Source organism: Vigna umbellata, chromosome 5 (genome assembly GCF_029865625.1).
Source record: "Vigna umbellata cultivar VRB3 chromosome 5, Vumbellata_1.0, whole genome shotgun sequence".
Classification (NCBI taxonomy): Eukaryota; Viridiplantae; Streptophyta; class Magnoliopsida; order Fabales; family Fabaceae; genus Vigna; species Vigna umbellata.
The window spans coordinates 6,686,253-6,713,893 of NC_142169.1; the positions used below are offsets into that span (position 1 = coordinate 6,686,253).

Sequence of the window (27,641 nt, forward strand, 5' to 3'; positions counted from 1 at the left end):
CCCCTAGCTTTATTGATCTAACTAGACACATACAAAATTACCATTTTCACGTATTTTATAAACGAAAAAAATACAATCAAATTAAATTCTAATTATAAAGATAACAATAAAAGTAAACTATGCTCTGCATAAACATTTTTATTTACTTAAAACCAATAAAGATCTTCCCATGCATGCACTCATAAGAAGTATTGCTATATAATAAGGAATCCTTCATTCCTTATCATCTCAATGAGAGTTATTTATTTGGTTTCATCTTTGTCTATCTATAACCAGAAGTGACAAGAAAGAATACTTGGAGTTGTTAGAGATTAAAATGAGATAGTTAAGAATGGATATGTGTACTTAAAAAATTATTCGAGGAAGTTATACCCTTAGAAGATCAAAGATGAAGCTTTAGAAAGTTTTAAGAGCTAGAAGCATATAATGGAGAACCAAAACAATGAAATGATGAAGAGCTTCTTAACAAATGCTATAGTCTTGACTTTTGTTCAAAATTTTTCAACAACTTCTGTAAGTAGAATGACATAGTAAGACATGAGACGATAGGTAAGACTCCTAAAAAAACGAGCAAGAAGGGAGATTCAATAGTACCACCATAGAAATAGGAAAGATGTATATGATGCTGAGTGTTGGAGTCCCAAAGGAACTTTGATTCTTACTTTCAATAGATGACACTTAAATGCCCTTGATATGAAGATGTGGAAAGAAATTTGGTTAGACCATTCCAAAACTTAGTATATGGTATTTTCATCTATCATAGTATATAGTGCATCTAATGTATTTTCATGGAGTCTAAATGTGAAACACATGTTTATTGTGTTATGTGATACACGACATGATTCAAAGAAAGTTTATTATGTATGTTGTAAATGCATATTCCTTATGTAAAACGTGACATTACTTGTTAGATAGAGTTGAAATATTGATTATGTTTGGAGAGAGCATTTACCACATGAAAAATGTAACAGTTGAGTAATTCATTTGAAGAAGAACTTGTAATGTTTGTGACAGAGGCTTCAAGATTTTAAAGAATATGTGTTCTCATGTATTGATACTTTTTAAGAATGTCTTCGAATTCAGTTCCTTATTACTTAAAATAAGGCATCTTTTAACGACCTATTGAGTTTGTTGATATTCAATCTGAACCATTAGGTCCATCAAAATCCTAGACCAGGATATATTGCCTTGAGAGATACAGAACTAGAGCAGAAATTTTCTCAAATTACTTTTGGGGGAAGTGAATACATCTCTAAATTTATTGAGGAAGGTTAGATATAAAACAAAAAGAAATTGTGAACAAAGGAAAATCTGTGTAATTCCTGAATAAAATTTAAGTAAAATATCTGTAGCTATGATATGTTAAAAATAGCCATAAAGAATTAGACATTACTGAATCATTGATCAGATTCACTTCCATGACCTTGAAGCATCTCAACTACTTGGCTCATGGTAGGCCTTGAATCTCTGTCTTCCATTACACAGTTCAAAGCCACTGTTGCCAACATTTCCATCTTACTTCTATCATAATCAGGTCCAATAGCAGGTTCAACTATTTGTTCCACCCAATCTGAGTTGGTGTTGCTTCTTTTTTCTCTCACCCATGCCACTAGCCTCCCATCATATGTCTCTCCACCATCAATTTCTTGGACACTTGTGCTTTTTCCAGTTACCAGTTCCAAAACAACAATTCCATAACTATAAACATCCACCTTGGATGTGATTGGCAAGTTAAGAACCCACTCTGGTGCCATATACCCTCTGGTCCCTCTGATCATAGAGATGCTTGGATTGTTGGGGTTGTTTCTGTTGAGGAGCTTCGACAAGCCAAAGTCTGCTAACTTTGGCTCATAATTGGAATCTAAAAGTATATTTTGTGGCTTTATATCACAGTGCAAAATCCACTCCAAGCATTCTTCATGCAGATATGCTAGAACTCTTGCAGTTCCAATTGCAATGTTGTATCTCATACTCCAATCAAGGGAGTTGGATGAAAGATTTTGTGCCAAAGAACCATTCTCCATATACTCATACACCAACAACCTATGCTTTCCCTCAGCACAATATCCCCACATTTCAATCAAGTTCATGTGGTTAAGCTTTCCAATGAGGCTCACTTCAGCAAGGAATTCTCCTTCTCCTTGTTTAGCTTCATTCAGTCTCTTAATTGCTGCATGTCTTTCATCTGATAAAATACCTTCGTACACAACCCCTCCCCCACCTCTTCCAATCTCCTTACTGAACCCCTTTGTAGCCTTTTTCAACTCGGAGTAGCTAAATTTTCTGAATCCCGTTGCTGTAAGATGGTACCCCTTTTGATCTGCATTAGACTTTCGGTTGGTTCTAATTAGGAAGCACCAAATCACGAAAGCACAAACCATTTCAAAAGCTCCAAGTGCGGAAGCAAACCACAGAAAAACAATCACAATACGGCTTCCGTGTGACTTTACATAATCTCTTTGAAGTTGAACTGAACAAACTCGAAGAACATGTGCACTGTCAGTAGAAGATTCTTTCACAGAGAACGTATAACCTTTGGTCACTCTCAAGTATGTTGTTCCTGTGAATCTGGGTAAACGCCTTCCGTTGAGCAATTGTGTTTTGGTATAACACTTGAAGGCTATGCCCTTTTTGTCAGTATAGGAGTGCTGAAACCCTACACAACTACAATTTTGCAAGCACAGTTTCTCACAAGCCGTAAAATTACTAACTTCTACATAATAAAAATCATACCCGTAAAATTCCACACCCTGCATCTCCAAGAAGGTAGACTCATTCTGATCGCAGGTGAGATCAAACATGGGCTTACACCCATGAGACCAATCACTGAGGTTGTTCCATCTGTACCCTGGAAGACACTCACACTTTTTCCCCCTCTCGTGATCATAAGCACACGTGCTGTTGGCTCCACAAACCCCATGAATCTGGCAGCCATTAGTAATTGCTTGCCACGAAACATACCACTTCTCTAACACACTATTTCGACTATACACTCGGAAATTACCATCAGGGTCCAGTTTCAACCTTCTCTGCAGCATGGTTCCATAATCTGATGTTACAGAAGTGAAGTTATCTGAGGAATGAAAGACCCCAAAAGAATTCAACACAGCAATTCTACTGCTATTGAATAAAGTTCTACCAACATCCCAACTTACACGATAGGGACTAGGCCAGTAGGAGCTTGAAACATCAGGGCCATCATATAGAAGACGAAGAATGTTATCATCGCCGAAATACAGCTTGTAGAAACCAGATGAATGGTTAGTGTGGCTTCTTGAAGACAAAAGATGTGTGTATCTGGTAAGAGGCTGACCAGGAACGAGAGTGTCGGTCGGAAAATCGAAACTTTGCCACAGAACGGTTCCTTGAAGCTGGCGTAACACTAGATTACCGTCGTCTCTGAGATGCAACTCTACTGGGTCTAACGAATCGGTGTTTGAAGACCAAGCAGTGTTGTAAGAAGCATCAACTAAGACAACGTTGCCATCGTTTGTGAGGGAAATTTTGGAGCGTTTTCCATTGACAGGTTGATCACGGTTTGCCATCCATGTGACAGTGCTGGGGCTGTGAAAATGAGGCTCTGTGAACCATATTGCAAATGAATATGCGTTCTCACCAACGGCTATAAAGCCTGCAGAAAAGATGGCGTTTGGTGAGATGAGAATATGGTGTGGATTTTCCACAGAGAGGGAAGAACCCATTCTCAAGGATGATGAAGAAGATGAACGCTGGAAATACATTAATGGTAGAAGAAGGAGTGTGATTGACAAAGCCTTAGTCATATTCAATGCAAGTTATTCAGTGTAGTTGTTGAACTACTGTAAAACAAGACACATGCTAATATATAGACAGTTTCACGTCTAAAATGATTGTTCATTAGATTCACACACACTTTTTTTATATTGATTTGATATATATATATATATATATATATATATATATTTTATCTTTTCAAAAGTACAAAAAATTTATTTTTCTAATAACTATTTTAATTGTATATTATATGTCAAATAAATATAAACATGTATTATTTTACCACTAAAAGAATAAGATAAATATTTAGTTAATTAAAGTATTTGTTAGTTTCTTTAATATTAATTACAAATTAATCTTAATGTTCATGAGCCAATTTTTTAAAATTAAATAAGTGTTTAATTATTTCAATCGTTCGAATAAAAGTAATTGAATTAAATTTTAAATTTTTTATTATTGGTAAATTTTCTTATAAGAGTGATATTTATGATACTGGTTAATTTTTGTATAAGTATGATTAGATTAAGTTAACTAAAAAAAATATTAGTTTAAATAAAATTTGATTTTTGTCAATAAATTGTATTAGGATAAATTTTAAAAATATAAATCACTTTTTAATTTCATAAATTTAAATAAAAATATACATCTATAAAATTAAATTTTAAACAATATTTTAATTATTACTATTCTTTAATAAGAAACTAAAATAGGCCATCAGTATAAAAAGTAGTAATCTAAACTAAATGGATCAATATTAGTCCATATATGTTTAGCTTATTTTTAATTAGATTAATAAGTTTCACTGCTTTTAGACTGACTAATTTTTAATTATAACTATAATTATAATTTTGAAAAGTTGAACATAATACGGTTTTATTTAACTTTAGTTCTTTCATAATTAGACTTAATATCATTTGATTAAATTCTAAATTGTCAACCGTCCATACAATAAAATAGCTACCCTGCATGCTAGTGCATTACCTTAAATAATTATGAAGATGATGAAAATGTAGACTTTCGAAATTATTGAAGCCACGTAACTTTGAAGAATGACTTATCTTATTTTTAATTAATGACTTTTCATTAGCAACTAAATAGAGAAAACAAACATTGCCTTTATTGTTCCCTCAGTTGCACGTTGCGAATAGTTGAAAACAGAGATTTCTTTTGAGATCAAATTGTATAAATTCCGTTGTATTTTCTGTAGTAGAAATATAGAGAAAAGGATAATTAATAAAGAAGAAAAAAAGGTTAAGGGCACGTTTGGAACAGTAAAGACAATGTGACATGCAGAATTTCGTGACATTCGATTTACATAAGTTACGTAACAAGAATAATAATCTTTTATATATAATTTACGATTGGAGACACAAGTAACTATATTTATTCTTTTAAGGATAAAAAATTATAAAAGTTTATGTTCAAATTTATTGGAATTAAAAATATATTTAATTTTATTTTTAAATATAGAAGTTTCAGAAAAAAAAAACTTTAATGTTTAACTTGACATAATTTATAGGATATTATGCTTCTTCTTGATAAAAAAATATGTGTATTGATCTAAGTTTTATAAGCAAATATATCTCATATTTCATTATTGATATACATACTATGTTTATTTTATGTTTATGTGTATCAATAATGAAATATGACTGAATCATTATAGACTTATTCAGAATATATAGTTTTATTTAGATTTCTTTCTTTACCAATTTTAGTTTGTCCTTTTCAAATTCCTATGAGTTTATTCTTATAGTTTTCTCTTTCATAAAAATCTTTGTAAGTGTTTTTTGGATTGGTGAATCTTTCACATGAAAGTAAGTACTCTTAATTTGAGTTTTAAGGCAATTTTAGTACACATTTTAGTGATCTTTACATTTTTCAAATCTTTTTGCATCTTTTAGATAAAATACTGAATATAGTTTGAGTGAAAACACTTATGAGAGGAAATAGGAATTTTCTTTTACTAGTTGTTTTCTATTTTGTCGTTTTGTGTGATGTTTGTTAGGATATCTATAAGTCCTCCAAGAAGCAATAGTAAAGAAGATAGTGTGAATATGGAAAGGGAACAAACTTTAATTAACAACTCTAAGTTGCGATGGAATACCAAAGAAGTAAATTCCTAAACTTCAAAAGAAAAAAATACTACAACAAAATTGTTTATTCGAAGAGAAAATTAGTGAAGAAAAATATTTCTCACTAATTTCTTGTTATCTAAAAGTTAATTTACTATGATTAAAGATAAGTCATTTTGTTGTTATTTCTTCACAAAATTAAAATTTATTTAGTTAGGAAAATAGTGTGTCGCTAATTCGTAAGTAACAAATAAATTTTTTATTTATAATTAATATAACATTTTTTATTTGGCAAGGAAAAAATATCCAGCTATTCTCATAGTAATTTATTTATTTTTATTTAATTAATAAACTATTAATAGAGATGTGAAATCAGATCCAACTTATGGGATTAGTCCACCAACATATTAAAATTGAGTGAATTGGATTACATGTTTCAACAAGTTGGTTTTTTCATTCTATTCATTTGCTAATCTTGAATTTCATCAGCGAATTTGGGGGGGTTGGGATAATTTGTTGAGATGATTTTGCAAATTGGGGGTTTACGAATTTAGGGATTTCATTGTCTATTTTTCGCAGGTTCTCATGTATTATTCTTTTCCTTCTTATTAGGTGTGAAAGCTATAATTTTGTAAGGGATGTTTCATTCTGCAACTGCAATATAAGATTTCATTATGGACTTTTGAATCTTTCCAAAAATTCCTTTTTTTTTCTTCTCTTTTTTTATTAAAGTTATTATGAACCCTTACAACGGGGATTTTGAAATCTATTTAACAAATCTTTTAAAATTTTGTTTTTAAATTTAAAATTTTAATATTATTTAATATATATTCATATTTTAATAATTACTAAAATATAATTTCTATTATTATAATAGTTATATTAAAAAAAACAAATAAAAATTAAAATAACTAAATTAAAAGTAGTAATAATAAAAAAGCAAAAAAAAAGACAAAAATAAATAGAAAAATAATAATACAAAATATCATTTAATATATTTAAATATATTAAAATATTAAATTGAATTAAAATTTAAATAAAAATCTAAATTTTTAAAAAAATTGTTCACCGAAATTTGTTAACGATGTGTTATCAAAGTGTTTTATTTTTTTTAAATTTAAAATTTAATAATAATTTAGTTTAATTTAAAATTTTAATATTATTTAATATATATTCATAATTTAATAATTATTAAAATATAATTTAAATTATTATAATAGTTATAATAAAGATAAAAATAATTAAAATTAAAGTAGTAATAATGAAAGTAAAAAAATAATAATATAAAATATGATTTAATATATTTAAATATATTAAATTATATTTAAACATTAAATTAAAATAAATAATTATTAAATTTTATAAAAAACAAAATTTTAAAAAAAAATTGTTAAACGGATTAATATACGTTAACGCGTTTAACAATTTTTTTTAAATTTTTGTTTAAAATTTAAAATTTAATAATAATCAAATTTAATTTAAAATTTTGTTATTATTTAATATATACTTATATTTTAATAATTATTAAAATATAATTTTTATTATTATAACAAAAATATTATAAAAATAAATATAAAAATAAAAATAATTAAGATAAAAGTAATAATAATAGAAATAAAAGAACAAAAATAATAAAAATAAAAAGAAAAACAATAGTGTAAGGGCCTGAAAAATATAGGGCTTTTGGGCCTTAGGATTGGGGCAGTCAGGCCCGTAAAACTAAGGACACCATCACCTTAGAAGGGGCTTTTCCCAATCTGAGTTCAATAGCCAACTTTTCCTTCTATCTCTAACCTGTGTTTTTCTTCTTCTTGCTCTACCTTCTCTCTACCCATTCACAAATTTCAACAGTTGCATTGTCAAATAGGTGGTCTTCTTTTGTTCACGGAGTTGAGAGCTTCCCATCCATCCGATTAGTTTCTGCTTTGGACGGGTAAGTAAGTTTCTCCATCTCTCTTGAACCTAGGGCATGCAACTTTACTGGTTGCATGCAGCTAGTAGTCTTCCTCTTTTAATTCTCTGCCTATTATAGGGTCTTACTGTGTGTTGGCTGTGTAAGGCATTGTTGGGGTTTTGCTACTATTCTGAGTAGTATTATGCTTATAACCACCAAGGTAAGGGGAGCTAATTGTTTTCTCGAAATTATTTCTTGAATCTGCTTTGTAAATGAATGCATGTTGACTGCTGCACTAATGTGTTGTTGGATTGTATTTTATATTTTAAGCATGTTGGATGTTACGAACTTAGATGTGTGGTTGATGAGACTGTAGTGGTTTGTTTGGGAATCCTTTTGGATGAACGAAAGGGGCTGTAAATAGAACATGTAGGGAGGGAATAGGGTGAGATTTCTGCTTAGTGTCAATTTGGTTAACAGGTTCAACAGTTAGGTAGAAGGTTTAGGTTAGTTCAAGGGAAGTGATGTACTGAAATTGGGCATTTAGGGTCTAGAGCACAATAAGACAATTTGGGCAACTTAGATGGGTTAAATGCAACTTGTTAAGTACATAAGGAAGGTCTAAAACATGTTAAAAATAGTAGAATGGATCTTAGGTCATTAGGTTGTTGATTTAAATGTTCTAGAGAGTGAAGTGTGTTTTGATCACTTGAAAATCATTAGAGGAATGTTAGGAATCACATAGACAAGCTTAATTGGGACATAATCACGATCTAGAGGACTTAGAAAATGGGAAAGAGGACTAGAATTGGTCTAGAGGGTGTAAGGGGGCATAATCTGCAGAATTGGGCGTTCTGCAGACTATGCAGAGTCACTAGGCGAGTTGTCTCGCACAGCGAGACCCTGTAGAGGGTGCTCACTGTTTGAGTCATTCGCTGTGCGAGCTGGTGCGCTGTGCGAATGACCAGAGGGTATTGCCCTCTGTTTGTGGATTCACCTAGCGAATCCTGTCGCTATGTGACTGGTGGTGGTCTAGAACCACTGCCCATTTAATTCGAAAGGCGAGTGGGGCGCATGGCGAGTGGGGCACATGGCGAGAGTTTTAGGGGGATTGGTCTTTGTCTGGGTTCTCGTAGAACGACCTGGGTGCGTTATGCGAGGGACCCAAAGTCTGACATTTATTTAGACTTAATTCGCAAGGTGAGCTGGGTAGGTGTGCTATGCGAATAACGCGAGTTTCGCCTCGTGAGGGTGGTACGCTGTGCGAAACGTTTAGGGTTTTACTCTCTACTTTCCCTTTTATATTGTTTCACTTAGAGTTGAATGTTGTATGGTGTGTGAAGTATGTGTTGAAGCAAATTATATTGTATGTTGGGATTCAAACATGTTGTATATTGTTAAAGTGGAAATTTGAGTGATTCAATGGTATGATTGGTGATTCAAAGTACGTGGTTTTAAAAGTATGGTTGATGGACGTAATTCCATGAACGTCAAGGAGAAGATCCATGGTGGTGCCCTTATTTGTTTAGAATGAAAGTAGGAGCTCAGTCTTGGGGGCTTCCAGTATGCCTCAAGGCCCGGAACGGGCTAACGTCGTGAGTGTGGTAGGGTGGGGAAACCCAAGTTTCATAAGCCACCACGAGTGCAAGACCCGTCATAGCTCGACTATCATTCTAAAGTCTTGACGACTCAAGTCTAGTATTCAACATGTTAGGATGTGTGTTTACCTTGCTTGATTGAAGTTAACTCTTGCATGCATATTGTCATATTGTATGCTTTTTATATAATTAGCTCACCCTTGCTTGTTTGTGTTGTTTGTGTATGATTCCTTTTGCGATGATCATCCACTTGGATGGGAGCAGATGGTGAGGAAGTTTCTTTGGAGACAACTTTGGAGGAAGACGACAATGCTCCAATTTAGGCTTCCTAGGGGTTCCTTAGTCATTTGATGATATTTTGAAATACTTTTCCTCTTTAAGTTTACAGTTTAGACCTCTTTTGTTAAAGTTTAAATTCTAAAGCTATATTTTAAAAATGACTGTAATCCTAATACTCGGCTATATGTTTCCAACTGCTTTCTATTATTATAATATGGTGACGTCTTTATAATATACACACGTCATATATTTTGAGATGTCACAAATAGTATAAAATTTGATTTGATATATTTCAATATATTAAATTATATTAGAATTTTAAATTAAATTAAATATTTATTTTATTTTAAATAAAAAATGAAATTTCAAAAATATTTGTTAAATGGATTTGGATATCTGTTTAACAAATTGTTTTAAAATTTATTTTTAAATTTAAAATTTAATGAAAATCTTGTTTAATTTAAAATTTTGATATTATTTAATATATATTCATACTTTAATAATTATTAAAGTATTATTTTTATTATTATAATAATTATATTAAAAAAATAAAATTTTAAAAAATAATTAAAATAATAGTAGTAATAATAGAAATAAAAAAACATAAATAATAATTATAATAATAATATAAAATTTAATTTAATATATTTAAATATATTAAATTATATAAAATTATTAAATTAAATAAAATATTTATTAGTTTTTAAAATAAAAAAATTTGTTAAATGAATTTCGAAATCTGTTACCATATATTAAGGGATTAAATCCGATTAAAACTTTATTTTTAAAATTTGATATTTTAAGAGAAATCGGAAATCCAGTCTGAAAGTCTTGAAAAGGTAAAGAATGAAACGCTTTATGTAATTGGGTAATGAAGCTGTTAGATGAAAAATGTTATTGATCGTTATACTATAGCAACATTTTCCTTCTTTTGTTTTGATTATTTGCTGGTAATTGTTGGTGAAATGCGTGACCCTGGGTTCTAATAAAATTCTATTTCCACTACAAATCAATAAAAATCATTGACCCACAAAGAAGAAACCCAAAATTACCCATAAAAAATGTCAAAATTGGCAGCTCAGTCTATCTCAGAACCAGCCAGGTTGCTTCACTCAACCCGCAACATCCAATCGAATTATCCAATCTGACCCGTTTTCGATAGATCAAAATCAGTTGGATTGACTATTTTTATCGTTTCTAACTATTAATATTATAGTAAATTATGAAAATATATTTTACTGCTATATAAATTGATAACTTTTTAATTTATGAATTATATTTATTAGATAATTTTTTAAATAATGAATAACATTTAACGAACACAATAGATTAGTTTCGCATTTAAATGCTATAAAAAATATTAAAATTATCTTCATTAGTTATATTTAAAATCAAATGATTAATTATTTGTTTTACTGTTTATTATCTCTCGAGCTATTTTTATATGTTAATTTACATCTATCACCTGCAATTTTTTTCTGCAAAATTTTATCTATAAAACCTACATAGGAATTTTATTTTAAAATGTTTTTGGTAAAAAAAGATTCATGAAATTTTTTTATAATTATATTTTGCAAGAAGTATCTATAAATTGTTTTATAAAAAAATATTTTTAAATAATTAGTAATATTATACTATAAAATGTTTGTTAATTTGTAGTGGTTTATTTTTAGGACTTAAAGTAAACTGCCATAAAAAATATTAATTTTTTATAGAAAATTTTAATCGCTACTATTCTTTTAATTAAAAATTATTATACTGCATAAAATTTTGTATTTATAAATCTCTAATCACTATATGCTTTCAAATCCCAATTGTCGTTTCGTCTCACCTTTTACTCTGTTGTCACTCTCATCCCCACAGCCACCGCCTCCTTCTCTGCACCCTCCGCCTCTTCGTCACTACCATCTCTGTCTATCATGCCTTCTCCCTTTCTCTCAATTCGGTTCCTCTTTCTTGTCATTGGCCACATGTTTTGTCCATTGACTAGAGCGGAGGATTCTTGTTAGTAGCATTGTTTGCAACACGAGAGTCAAGGTTTCGTTTCTCTTCTACGGCTCTTTTTTGAAATCTCTATTGTCTACGTTAGAATGTTGTATCTTTATGTGATATATATTTGATTATATTGGATTGGATTAGGGTTTTCCTATGCTAAATTTTATTATGCTGGACATAACAACACATTAATTTGGGTATCTTATGATGCTATGTACATATTTATAATTTAAAGTTATCTCTTCAATGGTGGATATGGTACCAAACTTATTGTTTTCCAATAACCTGGTATTATACTAATACAATTCTACTTTAATAAGATTTTTACATTGGCCTTTTCAACTCATATTTTGTTTTTTTTTTCTGTATTTATATTTTATCTGTTTCATTTGCTAGATTTTGTGATTGTATGCAATTTTTCTGCATGGAACATAGAGAAAGATAAATATTGTTTTTCCTGTCTGAACAAGCAATTTTGATGTCAGGAAATGTTCAACAATTTTGGTGACTTGTTCTGTACCATCACGGGGTTTGACTCCTTCTCCTTGCAACCGAATGTTGGTGCTGCTGGAGAATATGTTGGACTTATGGTTATCCGTGCATATCATCTGGTATGGACCATACTTGGATTATTATGATAATTTATTAGGAAATTTATGGTTATTCTGATTTACTCTTAGGATATAAGTATTTATGTGATTACTATTGAATGTAACATTGTATTTTCATTTCAACCAAATTGTACATAATCTTAGTTATGTCATTTTCTATTGCTAAGTATTTAAAAGAGATGCAATGATTTCCCTACATTATCATATCCAATAAATGTTCTTAAATACCTGTGATGGTTCTTATATACTTCTTTTTGGCCATTGGAAACTGTAGGCAAGAGGTGACCATTACAGCAATGTTTGCATTATACTTGTCTGGGCATATGGTACAAGGTGCAAGCGCTGCAATGTGTGGAATGAAAATTGTCTCCCTTGAACTGATGCCAAGGGAAACATTAATATAGAAGAGTTGAAGAAGGCTGCTGAAAAACACAAGGACAACTTATCTGCAGTTATGGTACAACTGCAGTTAATTGAGGTATTGTCAAACCTAAGCATTGTTTACATTAGTTTGATCTTGATTTAATTGCAGGAGAAACATCAATTTGGCTACCCATGGCCACCCAAACTCTAAAATCTAGATAACTAGATATAGAAGAACAATTTTTGAAAAGTTAAGCATATCTTTTCCCGTGGATATCTTTTCAATATTCAATAACATCTAATATCTTTCATTTATTGCATTGTTTCAGTAATGGCTTCTTGGTTACCGTGTAATGAGATGATGCTCATTTGCTTTATTGACGTTTGCTTGGTTGATTTTGATGCAATATATGTTGACAATATTTATGAAAAAAATTTCTTGAGGTGTGTAGATTACTGTCTTTAAAGATTTATTTGTGGTGTGTTATATTTATTTGTGGTGTGTTATATTAATCCCTCAAAATACAGTAGGAACCTTTTGAAAATCTTGAGGATATAGAACTAGCAAGTAATCTATTTTTGGAAGAGTAAGAATACTCAGAATATTATAAAGGAAGATATAATAAATAAGGAAGTGAGAGAGAAGAAAAGAAAGAGTGGAAGAATGCTGAGTGAGAGAGAGCTTGTCAGGAATTTTTCCTTCGTCAAATGGTGAAGGCACACACTCTATTTATAGAGTTTGGAGAGTACAAGAGAAAAGCCCAAGACCTAAAAGAGCGGGAGAATCCAGAAATTGCAGCTGGTGAGAAAGGCGTCAACAAACGAATTTGTGGAATCCAATCCTGATCCTTGCGACCGGTGAGAATGACCTTGGGAGAGAGTTGTTCATCGCGCAACGTCCACCCGTTGCTTTCAAAAAGTTGGTTTTGCAATACAATTATTATAACAATCCCCCACATATCGCAAAAGAAACAAAACGAAAGATATAGAGAATAAATTTCCTAGGTTTCATAAGATATAATAGTGCATCAGAGTTGGTATATGAACCAGTCCTAGATCGAGAAATTTAACACGCAATGTAGTTGGTATAGCAAGTTATATGAACCAAAGACACTTGAGTGTGTTAAATGTTTATCAATCACAATACATTACCACAATCTTTGCTCGTTATGATTCACTTACTAGGTCATGTACGTGCCACATATTCATGAGTGCTTTAGAGATCATGCCAAAATCTTATTCAAGCAACCCAACTTGACACTCATATAGATGATTTCATCAATTGTATAATGCAAATCATACACCACCTGTAAAGGATATGAAAATAAAAAAAAAACTTTGTTTAAACTAAAATTCTTTCGCCACATAGAATTTCAATTACAAAGTCTAACCTCTCAATAATGCAATCTCTAGCACTTTCATACACGCCATAGGAATGGACATAATTGATTAAATCAATTTAGTGCTATCAGAACTAATAAGTGACTTTTTTTTATCCATATGAACCTTATTCATGGGATCTCTAATCACTAAGGTTGGTTACCATAACTTGTTTGTTTGTTAGTTGCTTAAGTCTTTTTCTCCTCGATGTTTTTAAGAACATATTTCTTTCCAAGAGTTTTGTTAAAGGATCTGTTAGATTCCCTTATGACTTCACATAATCAATGAAAATAGTTCCACTTTTTAGCAGTTGTTTCACCAAATTGTGTCTTAATTGTATACCTCTATTCTTTCCATTGTAATTCTTGTTTTTAGCTATAGTTATTGCCGATTGGCACAATGTATTGACACCAATGGGGTTGATTTCATTCCTAGTGAAATGTTCGTTAAGAAGGTTTTCAACCACTCAGTCTCACTACTAGCCACGTTAAGAGCGAAAAACTTAGATTCGATTATTGATCTCGCAACAAATGTTTGCCTGATGAATCTCCATGTAATCGCACCACCCCCAAGTGTGAATGCATAACCACTAGTGGATTTTGTCTGATATGAATCAGAGATCCAATTAGCATCACTATAGCTACAACTATAGCTATAACCCCAAATTATGTCTTAATTGTATACGTCTATTATTTTCGTTGTAATTTTTGTTTTTAGCTATAGTTATTGCCGATTGACACAATGTATTGACACCAATGTGGCTGAGATTATCTGGGCATACTGAGGCTGAGATATATATTCTCCTATATTTATCATTAATTTAAAGTTAGCATCATAAGAGGTACTTATAGATTTGAAGTCATAATAACCAAACCTCTTAAGAAGTTTCTTAATGCATTATTCTTGGGATAGTAATATACTATCTTCATTCCTTGTGATTTTAGCACCTAAAATTACATTGGCTCCATCCATGTCTTTCATTTTAAAGTTCGATCGTAGAAACAATTTAGTTTTAGCGACAATTTCATTGCATGTATCAAAAATTAACATGTCATCCACATATAAGCATATAATGACACGATCATCATTTTTAGATTTAGAATGCACACATTTATCAACATGACTAGGTGAAAATTCATCACATAGCAATACATTATTAAATTTTTCATGTCATTGTTTTTGTGCTTGTTTCATCACATAACAATACAACGGACGACAGTCGATAGTGGCCGGTGGCGACCGGCGACGGGCGGCGGTGGACTATGGCGCCGGACAGATGCTACGAGATAGAAACCAGGACGGGATCGACCCGCTCTGATACCAACTTGAGAATTAAACTCTAAAATAATTTTAGAGGGTTTGATTGAACCTTCTCATAATCTTCTATTTATAAGAATAAATTGATATAAGAGTACATGATAAATAGGGTAACTCTAAACATAATATAATCATGATAAATAGAGTAACCCTTGACACAATATAATCATGATAAATAGCTTAACCCTTAACACAATATAATGATGATAAAATAGGATAAATATCCTAACACACCTTTCAGGTTGAGTCATATAAATTTTCTTCACTAAATCACCATTCAAAAAAGCTGTTTTAACATCCATTTGGTGTATCACTAGCTTATGGATAACTACTAAGGTTAACAACACTCATATAAAGGAAATCCTAGTCATAAGGGAAAAACCCACCCTTGGTTGTAGTTACCTGGGTGGCCTTGATTACCCATAAAGTTGACTTCTTCTTGGGTAATAACTTGCATGACACATTGTCCATTGATATGATCTCCACCACATAGCTCACAAAGTTAATGTTGAACTTGAGAAACATTCTCCAATTCTTGAGGCAGTTGCGAGATTTTCTTCATCAGAGTCTCCAATTGTTGAGTCATTATTTTGTTCTGAGCTAACAGAGCATCTTGAGATTGTAATTGTAGAACTCCTTTCAGTTGAAATTGAGCTCTTTCATTATGCATCTCATTATCATTGACAGCCATATTTTCTATCAACTCATAAGCTTCATCTGGAGTCTTGTTCTTGATGTTACCTCCAGCTGAGGTATCCAACATCAATTTTGTCTGTGATTTCTCCCCAAAGAGTTATATTCTTTCTCTCGGCTACTCCATTAGACTCAGGTGAATATGGTGGGGTTACTTCATGGATAATACATTCTTTAACATTAAAGTCATTAAATGTACATATTTACCACCTCTATCTGATCTAATCCTCTTAATTTTCTTATTTAGTTGATTTTCTACTTTTGCTTTATAGGATAGAAACACAAAATGTTTCATCTTTATGTTTGATTAAATACACTTTAATGTATCTAGAATAATCATCTATAAAAGTTACAAAACAATTTTTATTGCCTCTAGACATAGTTTGTTTTAAATCAGCTAGATCAATATAAATTAGTCCTAACAATCCAGTTTGATAGGATAACATGTTTTTTTGGTTATTTTAGACTCTTCATATATATCACATTTACTACTCTTTTTATCATTCATATTAATTAAACTTAGTCATTGTAATTTCATAACATAGGAAGAATTCACATGTCCTAATCTAGCATGTCACATATCATATGAATCAACAATATAAACAAAAGAAGAATATTTATTAATATTCTCATAAATGTTGAGTACAAAGAGACCTTGATTACAATATTCCTTCCTCATAAAAACATTATTTTTTATCATTACAATCTTGTTAGACTCGAATGACAGTTTAACCCTCACTTTTCCTAGTAATGCTACAAAAATTAGATTAACTTTGATTGATGGCACATCACCCAAGGCTAGAGTCTTCCCAGATGTGAGCTTTAGAAGAACTTTCTTTTTTCCTAGAACATGAATGGTCTTGGAATCATCGAGGTAGACATGTTTTTCTCCATCCCCTACACTAGTGTAAGAGGTAAATGCATTTTTGTTTACACAAATATGCTTGGTAGCACCGAAGTCTACCGTCCATTTGCTCACATTATTCATCAAATTTACTTGAGAAATGACTGCAACAAAAATGTAATCTCTGTATTTGCCCTAGAAGGATTGTCGTTTCTTGCTCTACACCTATAGTGTGGTTCATGATGGCCCGACTTTTCCATACGAAGCAATTTCCTTTGTTCTTAGAGGTGTGGTTAGATCCGTTGGGACGAGATTTTGAAAATTATTTTTCCTACTGTGATTAATTTTGTGTTGGTACCTTTTTGGAGTAGGTATGTCTTCTACCATGTTTGCTTTTGTAGACAAGGCTTTGACCCTTGTAGTAACACACTCTTTTTTGTAGGTATCTTCAATAATTATGTGTGTGATAAGTTTCAAAAGTGACATATGCTTGTGTTTGTGTTTCAGTTGTTGCTTGTAATCAGTCTAGGTAGGTGACAATTTCTTGATCGTAAGTTCTGAAACAAATTCATTTGGTAGAAGAACGTTCTCTGCTTTGATATCTTCGAGCAGATTGTGGTAGTCATTGATTTTAGACTTTATGTCCTTATCTTCAATAATTTCCTAGCGATAGTAATTCTCAATAATGAACCTTTGTCTGACAACATCTTCAACAATATATTTGAGAATTAATGAATCCTAAATGTCTTTCGCCTCCATATAGGAACAATACACATTGAACAAATCATTAAAGAGTGCACTAAGTATAGTATGTTGGCATACCTTGTTTGCATGAATGAGTAAAGGAGGTTTCGTACATGTATAAAGGGGTTGACACAGCCAGTACCGGAAATTTTGACCAGAGAAGACTTCAATTTTTGAGACATCCAGGAACGGTTTCGCGAAGACCGTCTGAGTTTCGGAAGCAGTGTTCTGATTCTCCAGGATTGAGTTATTGATGTTAGTCAAAGTCCTTAAGATTGTTGTAATATGTTGACAATATTCATAAACAAAACTTCCTGAAGCGTGTAGATCATTATCCTTAATAAACATATCCGCGGTGTGTTGCGTAAGTCTCCTAGGATACAACATGAACTTCTTGAAAATCTCGAAGATACAAAACTAGTAAGTAATCTCTTGGAAGAGTAAGAATATCCAAAATATTATAAAGGGAAATATAATAAATAAGGAAGTGAGAAAGAAGAAACGAGAAAGTGAAAGAATGTTGAGTGAGAGAGAGCTTGTCAAGAATTTTTCCTTGTGTCAAATGGTGAAGGCCCAATCTCTATTTATAGAGTTTGTTGAGTACAAGAGAAAAGCTTAAGACCCAAAAGAGCAGGAGGATCCAAAACTGCGACTAGTGAGAAAGGAGTCACCAAACCAAGTTGTTGGAATCCAATCCTAATCCTTGCGACTTGTGAGAATGACCGTGGGAGAGAGTCGTTCATCATGCAACGTCCATCGGTTGCTTTTGGAAAGTTGGTTTTGCAATACAATTGTTAGAACATATTTATGTTGGAATACATAGTATCACAAAAGATAGCTATGCTTTCTTTCTTAAATAAGGAACCCTATATAAGTAATTCCTTTTAGCTTCAACTTTGAGATGGTTGTCGCAAATATCGGTCTTCAGTTTGGTGAGCTTCAACCGCAAGGATCGGAAGCCATGTTTATCTAATTTTTCTTTCACATGTCGTTTGGAGACTTTAGTCGCTAGATCTGTGTCTAGTTTCCATAGCTCACAACGTTCACCTCCCCCAAGTCATGGGATTCACCCGTGAACCATGATGGGTATCTTGAATCTGTTGTGATTTTTCTTAATGGACCGTGGTTTTTTTATCCATTTCCAACATCTATAAATAGAGGTTTATGTTCGCCTCTGAAAACATATTTTCACACTATCTTTTCTTCTCTCTCATTCTCTTATCTATCTTATATTTTCTTTTATAATATTATGAGTATTCTTTACTCTTTTAAAAAGAGTTTTACTTGTTATGATATTCTCGAAATATTTGAGAAGTTCTTGTTGTATCCTAGGGATCTTGTGCAACATAATGCGTATAAATCCTTATGATAGTGGATTTACACACCTCAATAAATTATTGTTTGTGATTATTGTCAACATTTTACAACAATTCTAAGGACTTGTGACTAACATCAACAATCTAATCCCTGATAATTAAAACATTATTTCAAAAACATAGGCGATATTTGTGAAAGCATTCCTACATGTGTCGAAAATTAAGGTATTCACTAGATAGAACCTCCAGCATTAGCAAGAACGTGTGTCTATCCTTTTAGACATGTTTGGAGTTGTTATTTCTTTTTCATCTCCAAAACTTGACTTTAGTTTCCCTTCAAATTCAAAAAAAAAATTGAAGATTGGACTCATGCGAACAAGGTATGCCAACATGCTTTACTTACTAATGATTTATTCGATGTGTATCCTTCCTATAAGGAAGCGAAAGACATTTGAGATTCGTTGAATCTCAAATACACGGTTGAAAATGTCGTTAGACAAAGATTCGTCATAGGGAACTACTATCACTAAGAGATGATTGAAGATAAAGACATAAAGTCTTATATAAATGAGTACCACATGTTGCTTGAAGATATCAAAGCAAATAACATTCTTCTATTCGATGAGTTTGTTTCAAAACTTTTGATCGAGAAATTGTCGTCATCCTAGACTAATTACAAACAACAACTGAAACGAAGACACAAGTAGATGTCGCTTCCAAAACTCATCACTCATATAATTATTGAAGATACCAATATGAAAGAGTGTGCTACTATAAGAGCCAAAGCTTTGTCTACAAAAGTAAATATGGTAGAAGTCAAACCTACTCCCAGAATTGCTTCGCATGTGGAAAGTCGGGCCATCATGCACTACAATTTAGGTATAGAACAAGAAACGACAATCCTCCTAGGAAAAATATAGTCGAAGGAGATGACACTATTGTTGCAGTCGTTTCACAAGTAAATTTGATGACAATGTGAGCAAGTGGGTGGTAGATTCTGGTGCTACCAAGCATATATGTGCAAATAGAAGTGTCTTTACCTCCTACACTAGTGTAGAGGATGGAGAAGAGCATGTTTATTTCAGTGATTCCAAGACAACTCTTGTTCTGGGAAAAACGGAAAGTTTTTCTAAAGCTCACATCTAGAAAGACTTTAGCCTTGAGTGATGTGCTACATATGCCATAAATCAAAGTTGATTTAATCTCTATAACACTATTGGAAAAAGTGGGGGTTAAAGTGTCTTTTGAATCTGACAAGATTGTAATGACAAAAAATAATATTTTTTTAGGGAAATGATATTGTGATTGAGGTCTCTTTGTACTCAATGTTTCCAAAAATATTAATGAATCTTGTTCTTCTACTTATTGTTGACTCATATGACATGTGACATACTAGACTAGGATATTAAAAAAGTATAACCCTCATGGATCTATAGAGAAATATTAGGCAAGATTAGTAGCAAAAGGATTTACTCAAAAACCAAACAGTTTATTTTGATACCTTTGCCCCTGTGACTAGGTTTCTTCTATTCAAGTGTTGTTAGCCTTAACAATTATCCATAAGCTAGAGATACACAAATGAATGTTAAAACTGCTTTTTTGAATGGTGATTCAGAGGAGAAAATTTATGACTCAACCTAAAGGGTGTGTTGTATCTGGTCAAAAGAATAAAGTATGCAAACTTTTAAAATCTTTGAATGGGTTGAAACATACACCAAAACAATGACATGAAAAAGTTGATAATGTGTTGTTTTGTGATGATTTTTCACTTAATGATGCTAATATATATGTGTACTCTAAATCTGAAAGTGGTAATACATGTTAATCTTTGGTACAAGCAATGAGATTGTCACTAGAACTAAATTTTTTATAGGATCAAAATTTAAAATGAAAGACATGGGTAAAGTTAATGTAATTTTCGGTGTTAGAATTATAAAGAATGGAGATAATATTTTACTATCCTAAGAATACTACATTGAGAAACTTTTTAAGAAGTTTGAGTATTATGAATTCAAACAAGTGAGAACCCCGTATGATGCTAACTTTAAATGAATGTAAAATAGAAGAGAATCTATCATTATGCCTTAATATGTCCAGATAATTTGGAGCTTATGACATTTGATGAGCTTTTCTGATCTGATATTGCATATGCAATAGGTAGACTGAGTGAGTACACTCAATGTCCATATCAGAAACATAGGGACGCACTTGCAAGACTTATGAGATACTTAAGAGGTTAAATGAATTATGTATTGAATATAGTTGATTTCTCGTTGTACTAGAAGAGTACAATGATGTTAACTGGATCTTTGATTCAGATGAAACAAAGTCTATGGTTATGTATTCACACACTTAGTGCCGAATTAATGCCAAAAGACCGTGAGAAGGAAAGCCAGGCAAAAATTAATGACAAATGAAGGCATGTGCTAGGGATAGGCATTTTTCTACTCTCTGAGATTTTTTGTATACTAAATCCATTGTTTTGAAATATTGTACCTTCGTAAGCAGCTGACTTTTGAAATAGTGTACCTTCGTAAGCTCAAACCCAAAGCCCATGAATAGTCCGGCAGGATGCGAACATCTCGAGGTTTTGGTCGTTCAGTTAGGGAAGTAATGGAAATGTTTGAAGAGTACAAACGACTATTTTTTTTCCTTTAATTTTCTGCTTTCAATGTTTGCTTCATTATCTAATTTTTTAAACTCAACCAGTTTTAACGGAGTCACATTTAGACCAATTCTAACTCATTTTTCCATAATTTTTAACAAATAAATTCTTATTCCAGTGTAAAATCATTTAAATGAAAAATCACATAAATTGCACCAGATCATATTATTTTCACCACCGGAAGTTTTTCTTAAACATATCTTCACAAATATTTTGGTTCTATAACTTGATTAGGTATATTTATTTTAATTTCTTATATCAAAAATAAATTAAATATGAAAATTTTACTTCAATTTAAAATAAATATAAAAATCAAAATAAATTAATCTAATAAAAATCAATATAATAATATATATAAAACATTTCAAAATTAAATAGCCGCTGAATCCTTTCACTGTTAAGAAGAAAAAGGTAATACCAAATTAGACCTAAGAATTTTAGGTGGAAGAAAACGGAACACTGAATTCATGTAACTATCTAAAAAGCAATCTTATGTATGTTAATGAAACTTATTCTCATTAAAAATATATTTATATTTATATTTGAGGAATTTTCTCTTTTGTTACATAATTCATATTCTAATTTTATCTTTTATAATATAAATAACTATTTTCTTAGTCAGGCACACCACCAGGGAGTGAACAACATCATTGAAACTTAAAGGAGTCCCAAACTAGAAAGCCTCTCTTCTTTTACGTTAATGTAGCCAAGGTATTCATTTTTTCAGTTATGGTTTTTGTTAATTTTTTGTGAACATTTTGGATTCGAATTTTATTTGATTTTTTGCTTCATTTTTTTTTTCTGAGGTACCGGTCGACTTCTCAGCACTGGGAATGGGTATTGTCTTGAACTTTTTTCTTTTTGTACATTTTATCATGTAGAGTTTGCTTTTCATGAGCATTGTTACCTAAGTAGTAAATTGTTTTAGGGATTGGAATCGCCATTGATATTTTCTGTACGACCCTTCTTGACAAGGCACTTAATGACATAATGTGAATCATCATTTCTGAGCCCTGGTTTCAGAAATTGGCCTCCAAAGTTGCTTGAAGAGGAATTTCCTGCAAGATCTATTGAAGCATAGTATTAGGTTCTTTGATTAGCGAGTCTTTACTCATTTTTCGCGGTCCATATTGTTCTTTAATGGGACAACATGGATCTTAAAACATTAATCTACCTTCCACATGATCCTTTCCTTGAAGCTCGGCTTGGCCGTGAACGATTGTCAGTAACATCTTGAGAAGTGATGGTAATGTTGAAATCTCATATGGCATCGATTTGATTCACACGGGGCAATAAAATTCTGGGCGAGGACATTCGACCATCATTACTCTGAAGGCAAACCCAAAAGAAGCAAGAACTTGCAATGCTACAAGTCTAAAAGTAGCCCCGCCGATCAACTTGGTGTGACAAATTCTCTTTAGAGGTAAGCTTAGAATGTCATGAAGTTAAAAACATAGTATAGTTGAACAATTATATCTACTTGTTTCCTTTTGATATATTTTTTATTCATATTTATTTTTTGTAATGTAAAGATCACAAACCTGACACTCAAAAGATCTAAGTTACTAAATTTTGTAATGTAAGATCACAAATGTGGTTTTCAAAACGAAGATCCAATTTACTAGAGTGTAACATGAATAAATCTCACAAGAAATGTTCATCTAAAAGACATACAAGGAAAAACATTGGCACAACAAAGGAGATATCGAGTCATAGTCGACAACTCTAAGTATTAAACCAACCACAAAAGAAGCTCGGTCCTTCGTGTGTCCAAGTCCAAAAATCAACTCATCATGTACTTGAGTATAAGAGGAGGACAAAGTACAATCACCATCTTGGGGCGCGAGTCCAAATGAAGTTCAGTCACGAAGCTCGACCACCAGAGAATAAAGCCCGACTACAAATCTCAGCCACCAGATAATTAAGCTCGACCATGGAGATTGATCAACAGAGGATATAACTCCTTCAACAAGGTACACTATCAGTTAACGATTTGAATCGAAGGAAAATGATTTCTTCGATGTAGGTGGTGGCAATTTCCTAGACCTTATGATAGTCTAGAAAACATAATAAAAATGAAGTCTTGCATGACGACACCTCAACATCAAAAAACAAAAACGACGTACTAATGTCGATTTCAAAAAAGCCCGATGTCTTAGTACCTGAACACAAGAAGAAATCCAACAACCAGACATTGGAGCAACTCAACATATTGACCCGAATTATCTAAGTGCTCGATTGGATTAACAATTGAGAGAGCTCGATCCCAAGGCCAGATTACTTAGAAAGTTTGGTTGGATTAGCCATTGAAAGAACTTGGCGCTGAGGCTAAATTGCTTAGAAAGATCGATTGGATTAACCATTGAGAGAGCTTGGCCCCAAGGCTAGATTACTTGGAAAGCTCGATTGGATTAGCTTGGCCCTAAGGCCACTAAAAGTGCTCGACCCCAAGGCTAGATTACTTAGAAAGCTCGGCTAGATTAACCAATGAGAGTTTGGCTCTAAGGCTATATTGCTTAGAAAGATCAAGCTGGATTAGCCACGTAAAGAGCTCAGCCTCGAGGCTAATCCACCTACAAAGCACGGTCGAATGGTCCATCTATGTTACAAACTCGACCTCGAGGTCAATCCACCTACAAAGAACAACCGAATAGCCTAACTATATTGTGAACTCAACCAAATGGCCAATCCATTTGAAAACTACACAAGGCAGCCTAAGCCGACTATAGGTTTCATATGACCGCACCTAGCAACCCAAGCTCCCGAGACTGAAGGGGTTTTTATGTTCCTACCTGACCTAATAGACCTACTATAAAGTACGACCCAATAAGATCCTTTAAGTCTCTTCATTATGGAGCCACCCAAAATATATGCCTATTTGGGCCATATTTGTTTATCATTCTATTATTATTTATTATACTATTATTGTACTATTCAAGTAAAAATTATTCCAATAGGAACATAGGGACACGATCCATGATGATCCTACAAATATAAATAGTATTCTTTGAGAAATATATACCTTATCATAAACACTGTTACACACGATTTATACAAAGATCATAATTCTCTTATCAACTTGAGCGTCTTTTGCAGGTGGATCCCCTTTTAGTAAAAAACATGGAGGTTTTTTCTAGACAAAAAGAACAATCAAACCACCATTAGCATATTGTAAGTTGTCCAAAAACCCATGCTCAAAATCCTGATAAAATCGTTATTGTAGCCTGCTATGAGGTATCAAATCAAGGAATATGGTTGAGAAACTTTGTCACAGGCTTGCACATTATAAAAGGAATCGAAAGACCACTCAAGATATATGGTGACAACAAATTAGTTGTAATGTATTCTAACAATAATAGGAGCTCAAGTAAGTCAAAACACATTGATTGACATTAAGTTCCTAGTTGTTAAAGAAAGAGTGTAGAGTGGACATATTTCTATAAAGAACTTAAGGACAAACTTCATGTTAACAGATCCTCTTACTAAGGGAATTACACCCAAGGTCTTTCATGAGCATGTTGCTCACATGCGTGTTTAAACTTTTGAGGAATCTTTATTTTAGTGAGAGTTAGTTACTTTTGTATTTGTGTTCTATGTTTGGTTTAATTTATGCATACATTGTCCTTGGACATAATTGGTTTAATAAATATATGGTTTATTATTTGTAAATTACACTCTGCATGATAAGATTATTATGTTGATCTCATTAAAATAAAGTAAGGGCTAGTTGACAATAGACATGTATATGTCACCTTCACGTAATTTTTATGCTACACATTTCATGATGAATCCATGTCATTCGGTTTTGTCAGCATTAGTGATCACTGTTGGGTTTGGTTGCGATTGTTGTAATTAAAACTGCTTTGATTCTACATGTGGATATAATCAATCGAGGGGACTTTGGATATGCTCAAGATATAGAATGACAATTTTGAGCTCATAAAGTCTAACATATTTGTCAGGATTTATATGTGTATATATATATATATATATATATATATATATATATATATATATATATATCTATATATAATATGTTAGGCCCATTGTATTTTATTAGTCAATTATAAAGTAATCTAATTAAGTAAATGCAGCTAAGGACAAATATGTCATGAAAGGTTTATTGTGTAGAGACCATCAATAATTTTAATTTGTTGAAGGGGCCAAATTATAATTATTGAAACTAAAGAAGAGTAACTGTTAAAGGTTACATAAAGGGTCATGGTCCCCATCTGTGAGCACGACGTATCATTCCTGTTTCTTTCTCTTTATCTCCATCAGAAGAGAAAATCAAGAGGGAACTAAAGGTGCTCTACAAAGGGAATATCAAAGACCAATTTAGGTTGCGTATTAATTGTTCTCAATGTCCAATCCTTCAGGTATGCTTCTACTTTACTGTTCTAAGGGGTATTAGGAGCTGCTCATGTTAAAGATTTATTGCTCATTAATTTTTATCTGTGATTCATAAACTAACAATTGTAATTGTTAGACTTATGAAATTCATACATCAATAATTAATAAGCTTTGAACCCCATATTCAGAGCAGTTCCCAATACTTAGAACAATAAAGCGGAAGCGTACATGAAGGATTAGACATTGTGAACAATTAATAAACAACTTGAATTGGTCTCTGATCTTTCCTCTGTAGAGCACATTTAGTTCCCTCTGTATTTTCTATTCTAATGGGGATAAAGAGAAAAAAACTAGAATGATAAGTATGCTCACAGATGGAGACTATGACCCTTTATGTAACCTCTAACAGCTACTGTTCTTTAGTTTATATAATTATAATTTGACTCCTTCAACAAATTAAAATTATTGTTGGTCTCTACACAATAAACCTTTCATGACATATATGCCCTTAGCCACATTTACTTAATTAGATCAGTTTATAGTTGGTTAATAAAATACAATGGTCCTAACACATTTAATGATTTGTTATATATATATATATGAATGACCCAAAATTGCTAACAATCTCCTACTGGTCACAAATATATATATCCATATAAATTCTGACAAATGTGTTAGACTTTGTAAGCTCAAAATTATCATTATATAACTTGCGCATATCCAAAGGTTTTGACCATTGATTATATTCACATGTAGAACCAAACCAGTTTTAATTGCAACAATGGCAACCAAAGCTAACAATGATCACTAATGTTGACAAAACCAAATGACATGAATTCATCATAAAATGTGTAGCATGAAAATTACGTGGAGGTGACCTGTACACGTCTATTTTCAACTGGTCCTTATTTTATCTCAATGAGATCAATACAATAACTTTAATGTACAAAGTGTAAATTCTGAATAATCAACCAAAATGAATGCATACATGATAACCAAACATAGACCACTGACACACAAAAATGACTAAGTCCTAGTGAACTAAAAATTCCTCAAACTGCAATATGCTCATGAAAGACCTTAAGTGTAAGCCTTATTAAGAGGATATACAATGAGTTTGTCCTTAAGTGCTCTATCAAAATTCATCACTCTGTACTCTTTCTTTAACAACTGATTTGATGTCACATTATAACCTAAGTGGTCTTGCAATTCCTTTCAGCCATATACCTTGATTTGATGTCTCATAGCATGCTACAAATTTTGCAATCATAGTACACAAAAGCCATAAGGGTTTGCTTGGTACTGAGTAGCATGAAAATGTAACCTAAAGTGGATCTTAAACTATCTTGGCATCCTACTGAATTGTCAAAATACTTAATGATCTCTAACTAGTCTCACCCTATAAATGTGAGCTTAAAAACACTTGTTCTCGTGAGAAAACCTCATAACTTTATTGGCTGATTTCCAAATATCGATTCATGAATTGCTTAAATATTTGCCTAAACCCCCAATTATGTATGCTATATTCATATGCGTACATACTTGGACATACATCAAACTCCCTACTGTTGAAACATAGGGAATCTTCTGCATTTTGTGAATTTCTAAATTTCTTTTTGAGTATTGATTGAGATTGAACTCGTATCCCTTAGCAATTGAAGAATGCCCTGATTTACTATCATTCCTTTTGAGTATAGCCCTTCGCTACAAGATAAACTTTATACCAGTCAATATTACCATTATAATCCCTTTTGGTCTTAA

General features: G+C 32.1%; 1 protein-coding gene and 1 long non-coding RNA gene across 7 annotated transcripts; one reads left to right on the forward strand and one right to left on the reverse strand.

Moving 5' to 3' along the window:
* Window positions 1-1,310: 1,310 nt before the first annotated feature.
* On the reverse strand, window positions 1,311-3,788 carry LOC124837396 (putative receptor protein kinase ZmPK1). The gene has a single exon (XM_088091379.1). The coding sequence runs from the start codon at window positions 3,780-3,782 to the stop codon at window positions 1,398-1,400; it is 2,385 nt and encodes a 794-aa protein (XP_087947505.1). The 5' UTR covers window positions 3,783-3,788; the 3' UTR covers window positions 1,311-1,397.
* Window positions 3,789-11,423: 7,635 nt separating this feature from the next.
* LOC124837400 (uncharacterized) lies at window positions 11,424-23,052 on the forward strand. 6 transcript variants are annotated; one of them, XR_015779979.1, is made up of 6 exons: window positions 11,424-11,636; window positions 12,080-12,205; window positions 12,480-12,683; window positions 22,146-22,238; window positions 22,334-22,364; window positions 22,456-23,052. It is a non-coding gene; the product is annotated as an uncharacterized LOC124837400 (long non-coding RNA). The 6 variants fall into 6 exon arrangements; XR_015779975.1 differs by having other exon boundaries at window positions 22,146-22,364; XR_015779977.1 differs by having other exon boundaries at window positions 22,334-23,052.
* Window positions 23,053-27,641: the final 4,589 nt, after the last annotated feature.